The 14,760-nt window shown below is 32.9% G+C and overlaps 1 protein-coding gene across 1 annotated transcript in view; it reads left to right on the forward strand.

Annotated features, from left to right (window-relative positions):
* The window catches only part of LOC106883937 (bifunctional peptidase and (3S)-lysyl hydroxylase Jmjd7), a 36,322-nt gene extending 22,329 nt beyond the window's left edge, over window positions 1-13,993 (forward strand). Inside the window, exons 5-8 of the mRNA XM_089348562.1 lie at window positions 4,745-4,905; window positions 6,371-6,535; window positions 9,518-9,614; window positions 11,544-13,993. Coding sequence (XP_089204688.1) covers window positions 4,745-4,905; window positions 6,371-6,535; window positions 9,518-9,614; window positions 11,544-11,744 — 624 coding nt within the window. The 3' untranslated portion in view covers window positions 11,745-13,993. The remainder of the gene's footprint in view (window positions 1-4,744; window positions 4,906-6,370; window positions 6,536-9,517; window positions 9,615-11,543) is intronic.
* Window positions 13,994-14,760: the final 767 nt, after the last annotated feature.

Consider the following 14,760-nt stretch of genomic DNA (forward strand, 5'->3'; position numbering starts at 1 on the left):
AACTTTAACATTGAAATGTAAGTTACATTTAATCCCTAGCAACTTTTGAATATAGCAGTAATGACAAATTGAAGTTGCATAACTTTTAGCCAATCCATTCTGTTCTATTGATACTCTGTCAACAAGGTTAATTACATGCTAAATTCATGAATAGTTAAGAATTTATTGTTAGAAAATTACTCCTTTTAAAACCCATTTTAAATGTTGCTGCAACTAAGCCCCAGGAGACATCGTCTCCAGCTGGTTATATGACATGATCTGTGTCATATTTTTGAACAAGGGAATCTAGCACCCCCACTCAGCTCAAAACAATATCTGTGTATCACGATATCCGGGTTATTTCCCTTCATCAGCATAGAATAATTGTTTGGCTAGAGGTGGCGCTGCCAAATTCCCGTTAGAAATATATAATTTTCAAAGTGGCAACTAGTCACTGATTTATAAATTAGAAAATTACTATTTTTAAATCTCACAACGAGAGATATTCAGCAACAGTACTTTGGAGTAAAGATTGTTTGCCAACATAACATGGCAGTCCTGGTTTAGGACGAATGTTGCTGAATATCTCACATTGTGAGATTTAAAAATAGTAATTTTCTAATTTATAAATCAGTGACTAGTTGTCACTTTGAAAACTATATATTTCTAACGGGAATTTTTGATCATAAGTTTGTTCAGTGAGGGTTAACTTGAGGCTAAACAACAACCTTTTTTTTTACTCTATATTTCTTTTTCAACTAGTTTCAACATTGGACTGTGGCTGTGATCATGCTGGAGTATCACTCCTGAGGATTTAGTCAACCATATCAACCTCTGTACTAATTCCATTGAACTCTGTTGAATCACTAAGTTGTGAGATGTAAAGAGACACTGCATAAACAACAACACAAAAACATGTACAAAAACACATCTATACACATAACAGGCTTCTGTATAGTTTCCATTTGACCAAATTCCATTCACAAGGTATTGGTCAACCTGTGTCTGTAATGGGTAACACTTACCTGAAGTGCTACACAAGTTGCTCAAATCCAGAATCACATGTTTGCAAAGCAAGATTTCTAACCTCACAACCATACCTATGCTTATAAAATCAGAATTCTGACTCCATTACGGCAGACTAACAGTAGCACAGAAGAAAAGAAAATTACTACCAACTTCCTTACCTATTTCACTTTTAAGACGTTGGTAGTATTTTGCATAATGAAAACCAACATGCCACACATGCAAAAGACTAAAATCTTAGATAAAACATACATTTCAATCACTTCCATAAAGAACACTCAGGGGAAATTCTGAAGGAAATACAGAAAACATAAAACTACAATAAATAAGATTGATTATTACAAAAAGGAGTGGCTGTGTGGTAAGTAGCTTCCTTACCAACCACATGGTCCCGGGTTCAGTCCCACTGCGTGGCATCTTGGGCAAGTGTCTTCTACTATAGCCTCGGGCCAACCAACGCCTTGTGAGTAGATTTGGTAGATAGAAACTGAAAGAAGCCCGTCGTATATATGTATATATATATGTGTGTGTCTGTGTTTGTCCCCCCAACATCGCTTGACAACCGATGCTGGTGTGTTTATATCCCCGTAACTTAGCGGTTCGGCAAAAGAGACCGATAGAATAAGTACTAGGCTTCCAAAGAATAAGTCCTGGGGTCGATTTGCTCGACTAAAGGCGGTGCTCCAGCATGGCCACAGTCAAAAGACTGAAACAAGTAAAATAGTAAATAGTAAATAGTAGCGAATAAGCTCTAATAAATTCTAAAGGATCGAGTCTGTTGCTGACATTACCTATCTCAATTGGTACCACAGTAGAACTTTTAATCAGACAAGTGTAGAATTAACAACTAAAGGTTATAACTTGACTGTCAAATACATCTTGTATAGCTAAACTCTGCATGAGTGTTATGTGATATCTGTGGTGTTAGAGATCTAGAGCAAAACAAATCTACAAAGGTTTAATATTTGTCCTTAAGATACCTTGCTCTCTGCTTGTATGTGTTTATGAGCACCTTCTTTCTTAAATTTTGTTCACTCTGTGAAATCACCGTTTCTATAATTTCAGAAATGTTAGATTTTGTTGCACATCTAATGATGAAAGTTTTTATGATTTCTATAATTTTCTAATTTTGTTTAATCTTGCAGTTTTCTATCTATCAATCTATCTGTCTGTTTGTCTCATCATCATCTTCATCATTTTATGTCCATTTTCCACACTGGCGTGAACTGGGTGGCTTGACAGGAGCTGGGAAGCTGGAGAGCTGCACAAGGCTCCAATTGTCTGTTTTGGCAAGGTTTCTACTGCTGGATGCCCTTCCTAACACCAACCATTTTACGGAGTATACTAGGTGCTTTTTACATGGCACCAATGCAGTCTGTTTAATCTAATCTATCTGTATATCTATCTATTGTCATTCCTTTATGTCCATTCAGGAGTCTATAAGAGTGGGATTTAGCCAATATATCCGTCTGGCTCCAAGAGCCTATGCCCGTGACTATCTGCTGGACTACTCCCTCCAAAAAAAAAATTTTGTAATAAAAATTATAAATAAAATCCCTATTTGAACTTTGCAAGATCCCACACTCTTTTCAAGGCCCAAAAGCAATCTTGTTTCTCTCAAATGCCCCTGTGTCAGCTGGAATGAGTTGGATCCATATATGTATATTTATTATTTTTCATTCTTTTTCTGTCTGATTCTCTCCTTTTTTTTTTACTTTTGTTTATAAATATTTTCCTTGATTTTGAAACCACTTATTCAATAAGGATTCTATGTGATACACTTTTAATGATTTTGATATTTTGTCGAACTACTTAGAGCATATAAGAGAATAAAAGGAAAAGAAAATATGTCTGTATATCATCACCATAGTCCACATGATATCTGCTTTATCTATCATGCATTAGTTCATCAAATTTGGCATGCTAACACAAGTTGTATCCTTTGTAATTTTATATGAGAAGTTTACCAATTTCAGATATGACCTCACTATTTCTTCCTGTTTTTTCTATGTTGTGGGCACCTTAAACTGTCAGTGCACAGCACTTCTCCAACATACATCTTTTTATAAGAACCTAATGAAAACAGTTACATTCCTGTACAGTCAGATCTCAGTTTTACCTTTGGCTCTTCTTGAATGTTATGAACAGCCAAGTAGGTAACACAAAGTAAACTGCTGACTTTTGATATAATACATATATCAAATATGCATTGTGTTCTAGTCAGATAATGTTTACACTATGTAAAATATATTCATGACTCTGTGTGTGTGTGTTGTGCAGAAGTTCTTTGTTTTTTTTTTGTGAATACTTTTTCTACCTACTTGTATATGACCTTTTATTCTATGCACATGTATCTCCATTTTGACTGACTACTTAGCCATGTTAAGCTGTGAGATCTACAAACCAAAACTTATGTTTATACTCTGTTTTAATTTAGTTTCTTCCTGAATAATTTTTTTTTATCATTTACCTTTGATGTCTATTATTAAATGAATCTAACTTCAATAAGCATCCAGATCATGTTAACAATTCCACATAAAATTAAAACTCTACATTTTCCTCATCATCCATTCATTTTATATATTTTTGGTGCTACTCCAGTCTACTGCAGTATCCACAGTCTATGCTGTGAAGTTACTTAATATGAGTTAAGGGTTTAGGGTAGACTGCATGCTAAAGTGTAAATGGCCAGGTAGACTACATGCTAAAGTGGTACCATATTTTCTTTTTTCATTCATGATTCATTCTCTTTTCCCCATCCTGGCATGGGTTAGATGAGATGAGATTTATTGAGGGAGTATACAATGACTAGATGCCTTCCTGTTGCCAACCTGTATTTGTTTTTCAAGTAAGGTGTTTTTAATCCAGTAGTTTTCACATGTCAGAACTAACAAAACTACCAAATTACAGGACATATTGTTTACACAAGATGCAAATGTAATATCAGTATTGCTCATATGGTGTCAATATGAAGACACGTGAAAATAAACACTCACATACACATAATAGGCTTCTGTACAATTTCAGTTTATTCAATTGTCTTCACAAAACATTGGTCAAGCCAGGGTTAAAGTGGACCCTAGCCCAAGGTGCCACACAGTGTGATGGAACCTGAAACTACATAAGGCTATAAGGTGAACTCTGTAACCTTACAACTATGCTTGTATCTTATTTTATTTGGGTTTTTTTTTTGGGGGGGGGGTCATTGATATTTAGGTTAATTTGTTTATGATGATCAAGAATAACTGTGCAATACCTCACATTCACTTATGTTTTCACATTGATTTTTCATTCAAGTTGATTAAATAAGTACCTAAGTGGAATATGTGAACTTTTATGTTATAATTTGCATCATCATTATCATCATTTAACACCTGTCTTCCATGCCACCATGGGATGGACAGTTTGACATGGCATTTTGAGTCTGATGGCTGCATTATGCACCAATGTCTTCCTTTGCATAGTTTCTATGGCTGGATGCCCTTTCTAATGCCAGCCGTTTTATACATGACACCAGCTCTCATGACTTGGAAGGCTCCTGTAACGAAAATGAAAGAGAGAATGGATGATGATCATAGGCTGAGAGATGAGGGAATGGTAAGAGGGGAGTCTGGGGGAGTATGGCAAGGAACAAGAAACATTGTAATTTCAAACCTTTTTCATAAACAATCAACAAGATTTGATCTTATAACTTTTTAATTGTATGTTCAAAGTAGAACTCAAACATTTATATTCTTAGGCTCAGAAGGAGTTGATTGAAGCAAATGGCTTTATGCAAGAAGGGTCTTTCAGTAAAGTTGATGTTGATGCTGTAAATCTGAAAAAGTTCCCTAAATTACAACAAGTGAATTGGTCTACTGCAGTTTTAGATAAAGGAGATTGTCTTTACATACCTCATGGGTAAGTCAAAATGTATATTGTATCAACTTTTGATTATTAAATTAAACTAGGGAATGTAATTTGTAATTTATATATATATTTTCTGTTAAATATTTCAGGTACAGTGGCTGTACCTCTACTAGTTATGCAACTTTCAAGAGCTCATATCTTCACTTTATCTATGCATTGTGTTCTTTAACTCATTATTCTGTTCACTTCAGCTTAGTTGAAAATATAAACTACTTTCAGTGAATGGTTAACAGTATATCATATTTATTCCTTGAATTCTAAATTAAGAAATCATCCAGTTCGTGTCAGCATGAATGTACAAGAAAATGACATATAATCACTCAAAGATGAATGGATATTTTGTCCAATCTATGCAAGCATAGAACTAAAATGACGGTAAAGAGGTCTATGTAATGCTTATAACTTTGACCTTTATGGAAATGAAGAACTAAATCTTAATGAGATTTGAAACACAGAAGTGAATGTTCTGTAAATTTCAGCTTTGTTATCTTTACAGCAACTTTCTAGGCTAGTTACATATTCAGATTATCAGGTGTACAAATTGTACACCTGATATATTCAGATAACAATCCTCATCTTGATTGTTATAATTTCAGTGCTTCAGCTGTTTTACCATCTGACCTTCTTCAGATGCCTAACATATTCAATAACTAAATACGACATCTGAATAAAGCTAAAGGTTACAACAGCCAAAACATTGTTTAATAACAGCCAAGATGGAGTCACTAGTTCAAATATTTCAATGTATAGTAATGACAATCCCTCTCAGAAGTTCCAACAAAAACTATTATTGGTTATAACTGCTATAGAAGTATTAGTATTTGCTGCTAGAAAAACAAAGCTACTGCATTAACAAGGGGAATTTATGTATGTATGACTACAATGATGTTATGAAACAGATGAGAGAGAGAGAGTGAGTATTTTGACAAAGTAGATAAGAAGAAGCCTCCGCTTTTTGTAATTTAATTGACAATAAGAGAAATGAGCTTCATTTTGGTTATAAGAGCTGTGAAAATAACATAAATATTAGCAATGTATTTAATGAGAAAGTCTTTTTATTAAATACATTGTCTTATTCTTAAAGTTTGTAAAAATATTTGCTTCTATTTTAAGTGTCATATTGGCAGTTTAGTCAAGTATGTACTAGTGCATTTCCTGAGAAATTTAAATATGAGATAGTTATTCACAGATATTCTACTCTTAGCCATTTACTGGAAGAAATTTAAGATTGGTTACATAAAGAAATACACCAAAACATCAAATGAATTTCTAAAATGTTATTCGGGTATTTAGCTGAGTCTAAACATAGTGATTAAGTACCTTTTTTTTCTAATGTGCAACCTTTGAAAATAATGTTTAAAAAAAGAATATCTTAAATTAAATAATTTCATTTTTAATTCAAAATTTAACACTGATTTTATTTAAAAAAATTTTTTACCTGAAATATTGATTGAAGTTGGTATCACCAATTCCGATCCAGTAATGCTAGAAATTTGGGCATCAATTATTGGTTCAGTCACTTATGGTGGCTTAATAAATCCAACTGTGACTCAACAGAGATAAAAAGTAGTTCATTAACTCTGGAACAATTGGCAGTACAATCGAATAATGAACAAGTCAGGTAAGAACATTTTCAAGACAATTATTTGCTGAAATTTAGTTCAATACCATTTTGAATTTTAGAAAATGTATTTATCAGTACATCTACTTACAGCAGACATTCAGATATAAAGAATATCATTTATTGTTTTGTAGAGAAATTGCATATCTGGAGAAATACTGTCTTACATTTTGACAAACCATAAGTGAAACTGTTGTTCTTTATGTAATATTGATGAGAAGACATAACTTTACTGATGCATTGATTTGGCTTTACTTGAAATTTATTTAACTGTTTATTTAACTGTTTATTTAATCCTTATCTGACCTAATTGGTGAATCTTCAAATGTTCAATTGATACTCTAATACCATAAGTTGGATTTGGCAAAACCGATGAAAACAAGCCAGCAACATCTTTCTATTTAAAAAAAGAAAAACAAACGAAAAGCATTATCTTTGTCAACAGCTATGCTGTGAACAAAATCTCTAAGTCATAATATTCACAAAATCAAAATAGCCAAGATGTGGTCCTAATTCTGTGTAGTAATTAAATGAACAAAAATGTATGTAATGTACGCATATTTAGTTCAGTATGAGTATGAGGGAGGAACACTACCTTCAGTAGAGATCCCACTAATTTCTTTTTAGGACAACTCATTTGCCACTGGCTTCAACTTGGCATCCAGCTCTCACCTACGGCTCCATGAATAATCTGCATGCAGCAGCATGTCCTCTATTGAATAACAGCATTAGTAGGCCAGCTAAACCAGGTTTAGGGTAACCATGCCTTAAACTTTGGGTTAAATTCTTTAGGGTTTGTCACCTGCCACATGGAAACTAGATTTCTGGTGAACTGTGTAGAGGAAATCTAAGCACTTGAGGTTAAGTTACAAATTTATTTGTATCTTTAGGACAAACAATTCATAATGTTTATATATATATTTGTGTGTGTATATATATATAAATATCTAATCATTGACTTTTAATTTGCATATCAATACAGCACAAAAAAATTAACTCAATCAAGAGTATTAAATATCAAGACTATAACCTAAGAGGAAACTGAAATTTACTTCTCTTGTTACATACATACACACATACATGCATTCGATCTAAAGGCTAATGAAATTGTCATGAAGACAATTGACTGTTGCAGCAAGCGAATTTGATATTTTGGAGAAATGTGTGAAAGACTGGAGAAAGTGGAGAAAGATATTGAACAAGCTTCAGACATTGTAACAGACAATTGTGCTGACAAAGATCAGCCTTGAAAGTGACCACAATTGGAGAAAAGAAAGTTAATGTGTGGGTACTTGGAAATCAAATTGTTGAGATAGCAAATGTATAATTTATGCCATTTGAATCTTTGCACAAAAGAAATCCAAGGACAGAATTTGGAATTTTAAGATAAGTGCCAAAAGATGCACAAGGTTCATGAGATGGAATGATGTAGCACTTCAACAGAGAATGAAGGTTACATAACGGCTGCCTTCTTATCTAGATGATTGCATACTAGTATTTTCTTAATTTGTAATCGGCAGGTAAAAAAAGATTACTGGTTATCATGTAGCTTTCTTCCATCTGCTGATTACAAATTATTGAAGCTGTTAGGGGAAATCATCGAATCACCATTTGTGAGTTATCAGAGGATGGGCAGATTAGTTATGGTTCAGTTCAGTCCAAAACTGCTTTCAGCTAATCAAAAAGATACTCAGGTTTCAGTTGCACAAGATCTTGATTGTGTCGAGAATGATGAAAACTTTTTGAAAGCTTTGCATAGGCCTCTGACCAAGTATTGCCAAACTTTTGGCAAAATTTGATGCAGATTCTCTGCTCAACTTTCCCTATCATGATCAATGCTACACATATATTCCAAGCACTGCTGTAAACAGCAGAAGTGAGCTAGAATGTTAAAACTTAGTGCGCATGCATAACAGAGTTCAAAGTCAATCTGTGCCTAGTAGCTTCACTCTGCGTGCTTTAGCTTCATTACTAATAGCAACAGTCCGTATACTTATTGATTAGACCATGTATACTAGATAATTATTGCTGTTATTCCAATAATACATTGAGTTTTTCTGTTTTGATATTTCTTCTTTTGTTCATTTAGATGATTTAAATCTCTATTACTGATATGGTGGTATTTTAGATTGTACCTTGCATGTCAGTTTCCCAAATCAGTATTATAACTGATCCATGAAATTTAGCTGATCCTAAAAATTCAACTTTTATTTAACTGTATATGGTATTCAAAAAATATATTCATCTTAATTTATATTAAAGAAAAATAAAAGTGAGTTAGGGAAACTTTGATAAACGTTTTGGAGAAGTTCCCAAACAAAATTTTTATTAACAATCAACTCTGCAAATTTTGCATACCTTTAAAAGCTGAACTATTTTGTAATCTAGTGATTTCACAAATTTTCACCAGATTTGTTTTTGTAATTAATACTAACTAAAGACATATTAGATATGGATAAATTACATGATGACAAAGATACATATTATATTTAAAAAGTACATGATGACAAAGATACATACTATACTTAAAAGATTAATGTAATTTTATAAATGTATCTTGAAGATACAGTTAGAAAATACTGCAAAATACAGCAAAATAATATTTTTAGACCTAATATTCAATGCTTGTACACATTCTTCAAGTTTAGATACATGCATGAATTGCTTGAACCCACATTTTCAACTGACATCTATTCTCTTCTAGTTTGAGACAATTAGTATGCAAAGAGTGTACTTACACAATCTTAATTTTTCCATTATTTTCAACATTTTGTGTGTCCTCAGATGCTGAACTTTTGTAAAGTTCCTAAAGTTTTTCTTCAATATTCAATGTAAATTCAAAATATAATTCTTTTATTTATAAATGTTGAAAATTGATGATTTTTGAAAAGAAAGGTAACTTTATATAATTATATTGTAAAAATTTATTTTCAATTTGAGTATTCTGTTAACTTTTCAAAATATTTTTTATTAATTTTCCAGGTCCAAATTGCTTTCTAAATGGGCTAATAAAGAAACAGTCAGTAATAAAGAATTCTTTTCAGAAATTTCTAAGTTTGATGAAGAATCACGGGTTCAGGTATATAAAAATGTTAATATATTTGCTCCTCAACTCATCATCATCATCATCATCATCTGCTTTCCATGCTAGCATGGGTTGGACGATTTGACTGAGAACTGGTGAACCAATCTGATTTGGCAGAGTTTCTACAGCTGGATGTCCTTCCTAATGCCAACTACTCTGAGAGTGTAGTGGGTGCTTTTACATGCCACCGGCACAAAGGCCAGTCAGGCGGTACTGGCAACGGCCACGCTTAAAATGGTGTATTGTACGTGCCACCCGCACAGGAGCCAGTCCAGCACATTTTAATTTTTGGTAATGGTAATATTTGGAAATTTGAACAAAACAAATTTTTACAATCTAATTTCGTTTTTGGTATACTTCTAACCAGGATATCATATCAGCTACTTTACAGAGCTTTTTAGACAAAATTTATTCATTATTTTCATCACCATTTGAGTCAAATATTTCACATGAAAACCCAATCTCTGCATAGGTTGCAGGGGAGTTTTGACAGTAGACAGATAGCGTGTGGGGGGGGGGGGGGCACGGCCATAAAGGACATGTCTGCATGTGTGGATGACATAGCTTGACGTGTCTCCTCAAGTACAGCAAATCACTAGAAGTCTCAGTTCTTTTCTATTCTCCTCTGTAAGGCTCAACATCTGAAGATCATTTCTCACCACTTTGTCCTACATCTTCCTGTGTCTGTCTCTTCCACAGGTAAAAAGAAAAAAAAACCCACAAGTCATCCTTCATAGAATGACTTGCTAGTATGTACTTTGCTTTTGCTAACTATTTTAGATGCCTATTGTAATAAGTGCAATTGTTTTTTATTTGATTTAAATACAATATTGATAATTCATTCTCAAAAATTTCTTATCTTTCTTTGGGAAATAACTTTTTAAAGGATCAATTTTTTTGGTTAGTCAACCCTGATCAACCTTATCTTTCACTGTTAATCATTGTCATCATCATTTAATGCCTGTTCTCCATGCTAGCATGGGTTGGGTTGTTCAACAGGAGCTGGCAGTTGGATAGCTGCCCAGGCTCCGTTTGTGTTTTGGCATGCCCCTCCCAATGCCAACCACTTTACAGAGTGTACTGGGGGCTTTTAATGTGATACCAGCATGGACACTTTTATGTGACATGAGCACATGCGCTTTTCCATGGCACCAGCATGGGTGCTTTTATGTGGTACCAGCATGAGTGCTTTTATATAGCACCGGTGCCTGCATTCCTACAAGAGTAGGCTCTCTCAGCTCAGAGAGGAACGAGAGAACATGCTTGTATGTATGGATCACTTCTTAATTAAGTAAACCTCTTCTTAAAATTTTTTTTAAAAATTATTTAAAAACTTCTTTTTAATGGTTTTAGTCATTAGGCTGTGGCAATGCTGGGGTACAGCCTTCAAGAGTTTTAGTCAAATATGCTGACCCCATTACTTTGGTTAGCACTTATTTTATCATAAGAGATTGATCAAATATGTTATTAAATTATTATCAAACCTCTCAGGGTTTGGAGTCTTGCAAGAACTGGTAGCACGAAAATGCACCCAGTACATGTTGTAAAGTGGTTGGCTTTAGGAAGGGCATCCAGCTATAGATGCCATGCTAAAACTGACACTAGAGTATGATGCAGTCCTTGGACCCACCGGATCTTGTCAATCCATCCAATCCAAGCCAGCATGAAACACGGATGTTAAATGATAATGATGTAACAAGAAAATATTTGCAATTTTCTAAAAAAAATCCTGATTGTGAATTTTGGTGTCCAAGATTCATGAGGCAAAGTTAAAATTTGTATATTTTATAGTTTGCATTGAAAATGTTAAGAATATCCTGTACTGTGTAAAAGTTTCTTAAAAAACATCTAGTCAAATTACAAAATATTTTTTACTGTTTTTAGTTTGATTTTTTATTAAAATGATTATTTTCTTTCCTTCAGTTTCTCAACTTGATTGACAGCAACCATGATGGTCGCCTCTCTTGGAATGAATTATATTCCTTTGACATTGGAGATTATGTACTTCAAACCTTGTCTGGTACATCTTTTAAGCAACTACAAACCTGTGAAGGCCAATACCAATCTCACAGCTATGAAGCAAATCATGAAAAGTATTTACGCTATATGCAAGAGGATATGTAATGACTTTACAGTGTAAAGGACTTCATGCTGGTGTCAATCAGATGTGAATGAGCATGAATTCCATTTAACCCTTTCTTTGTCAGCTCCAGCATTTTAAATTGTTTTGATAATGATTAAAATACACCTATGTAGATTTAGAGCCACAAATCATTTCTCACTGAAATTTTAAGAAGAGTGTTAACAGCAGTTTTTGCTATAAATCACAAAAGGGTAGCATTTTAAGATTAATTATACTAAATACTATTGGTAATGCTGGTTTTGAAAGTGTTAAATGATTGTTTTAGCCAAACAGACATTTTCTACCTTCTAAAATATAGGTTGGAACATAACTGTATTGTAAAAAGGGTAAAAAATAAAACATGTAAGATGTTTTATTTATGACTTCCTAGAGAAGGATCAGACAAGTATCTCACCAGAGAAAAACCCCTTAGCTGATGTTAATTTTGTAGAAGTATAGCAGGTAACATGTATAGGAAAGGCATTCCAAAGTCATAAATTCCTGAGATTTGTATTTTGTTTGATGCATTATCTTGGAGGAGTGATAATTGTAGAATGGCAACTTTCTTTTTTTTACAGCTAACAAGAGAAAAGACTGAGGAAGCTACTTGTTATCTGTTAACCAGATATTGAAAACAAATGGGTTTTTTTTCAAATTTGATTTGGCTCGTCAGTAACTCAGATATAGGAGTAATGTTCCACACCATGGTGATATCCAAGCTTTGCAACCTCACTAAATAGCAACTTGTATGTTGTTATTAAATCTTATTTACACATGTTGGTATACAGCTTTTCTATGTGAAAAAAAAATGTTTAGAATTTAATAGCTGCCTGTAAATAAATCCATTTTAGTCTCTTTATTATATGTGATAAATCATTCAAGCCACAATAGTGGCTTGATAATTACTATCAATGGTTTTGTTTGATATCACTGCTTTCAAAATAGTATCGCAGCAACCTACACATCTCTTCTTTTCATCAGTTTCACTGATTTACACTGTTGTTTTTAAATTAACCTTTATTTCATCTGATCACTTATGTTCTGGTTATATACTATCCAAATGAATCTATGAATGGTAAATGTATTATGTGATCTTGTTTTACACCAATCTTTACATAAGTAATTAGTAACTATCCGTCTGATTTCTTTTGTATTGCTCTATCAATCATTTTCTACTCAAAACTAAATTGCTAAAATGATACATACTAATTATTATAGTCTTTGCTGCACTTAAAATTAAACAAGACAGACCATGTTTTCGACTCATCCCTGTTTTGGATAGCAACTACAGACATTATGAATGACACAAGTACACTACCATGTTCTTTTCTACATCATATTGGTCATGTATTTTTTCACTCAGGACAAGTCAATACATTGTACAGAATGAATATAATCTCTATTTCTGGATGTGGTAGTAAAAAAAAAATAGTGCCAACAAGGGTAAAAAGAACAACCTGACAATACACCAAGTTAGAGTCTGCCTAAGTTTATAGACAGCAACAAGAAAGTGCCCTACATATTCAGAAATGGAAAGAGGAAGTATGGTGCTTCCTTTCATATCTATGGTGACAGTTTTGCATTATTAATTTTCCATATATATATATATTAGAATTTTCACTTTTATTAATGCATTTTTCATGCTATTTCTCAAATCATCCAAACATTAAGGTGAATCAACAGATTTGGGTATTCCACATTATTTCACTTTAGGGTTTCTGATCGGGCCAAATCCAATGTAAAGTTGAAGTATGACATTTACATACACTCCTTGTGGCCTCCAAGCACCATGAGAAATTTTTTGCTACTTAAATTTTTTACATCTGGCATTAATGGAATATTTACCAAATCATGCCTTTCAAGTCTATACATGCATTGATTCTTTGGGAACATCTACTGGAACCATAGATTTTTATGAAACTCTTTTTAAATCTTTGTTGATATTCATAAAAGGGACGACTTTTAATTAAGTATTATATTTATTCTCTGATCGGATTCAAACAAACACATTATTCATATCTTCATATCTTAAGTTAATTATAGCTAAGGGGAGATAACAAATGGGATATGATTCATGTTAACTGCTTCATTTATCCAGGTCTCTTTCAGTTACAAATTAAAATTATATCATCATAAACATGGAGTTGACTCTTGTTGTATATTTTCTGAAATGAAAATTTTTTTTTTTTTAATTTTTGTATTTTTCATTTATTCATCTATTTACCTTAAATAAACTTGCTTCCAAACAAAATACAATGACTGAAGATTTCATGTTGATCTTTTAGTATATGTTCATGATCATCTTTACACATTTAGACTTTGATATTTGAATGAAATAGATGAATCTTATCTATATTGTGCTTTCGCATTCACAAAAATAACTTTTGTATTATTAAAATCAATATTACTGAGAAATGGATTTAAAAACATCAAATTATGCAAACTATTACAACACAATTAAAGCTTCAGGGAGCAAACAGCATGTGTGAAAGCTTCAATTCAGTTTATATCCCTAAACAATTGCACCAACACTTTAAAACATATTTCCATCAGATTAATTTTCCTTTTGGTTTATACCCTGTCACTGTAGGAAAATGTAGTTAAATGACTGAAACAAGTAAAACAAAAGATTATGCCTACAAAAACACTACAGAAAATAACCTACTACTTTATTCAATAAATGAATCCCCATTAAAGACTATATTTAGAATTATATTTTGTAGTTTTCACAATTTTTAAATCTAATTTTATTTTCACAAAACACCTAGCTATATTTTTGTGACATTGGTATGCTTTGGGAATCATTATGTAATGGTCCTGAGTTGAAAGTATACTAAACAATTAGTGATTCATATCTTGTAACACACAATGCAGTGCTACTTTGACAATCATCATCATCATCATCATCATCGTTTAACGTCCGCTTTCCATGCTAGCATGGGTTGGACGATTTGACTGAGGACTGGTGAAACCGGATGGCAACACCAGGCTCCAGTCTGATTTGGCAGAGTTTCTACA

The sequence above is a fragment of the Octopus bimaculoides genome, chromosome 3 (assembly GCF_046866305.1).
Source record: "Octopus bimaculoides isolate indiv1 chromosome 3, ASM4686630v1, whole genome shotgun sequence".
In the NCBI taxonomy this organism is placed as follows: Eukaryota; Metazoa; Mollusca; class Cephalopoda; order Octopoda; family Octopodidae; genus Octopus; species Octopus bimaculoides.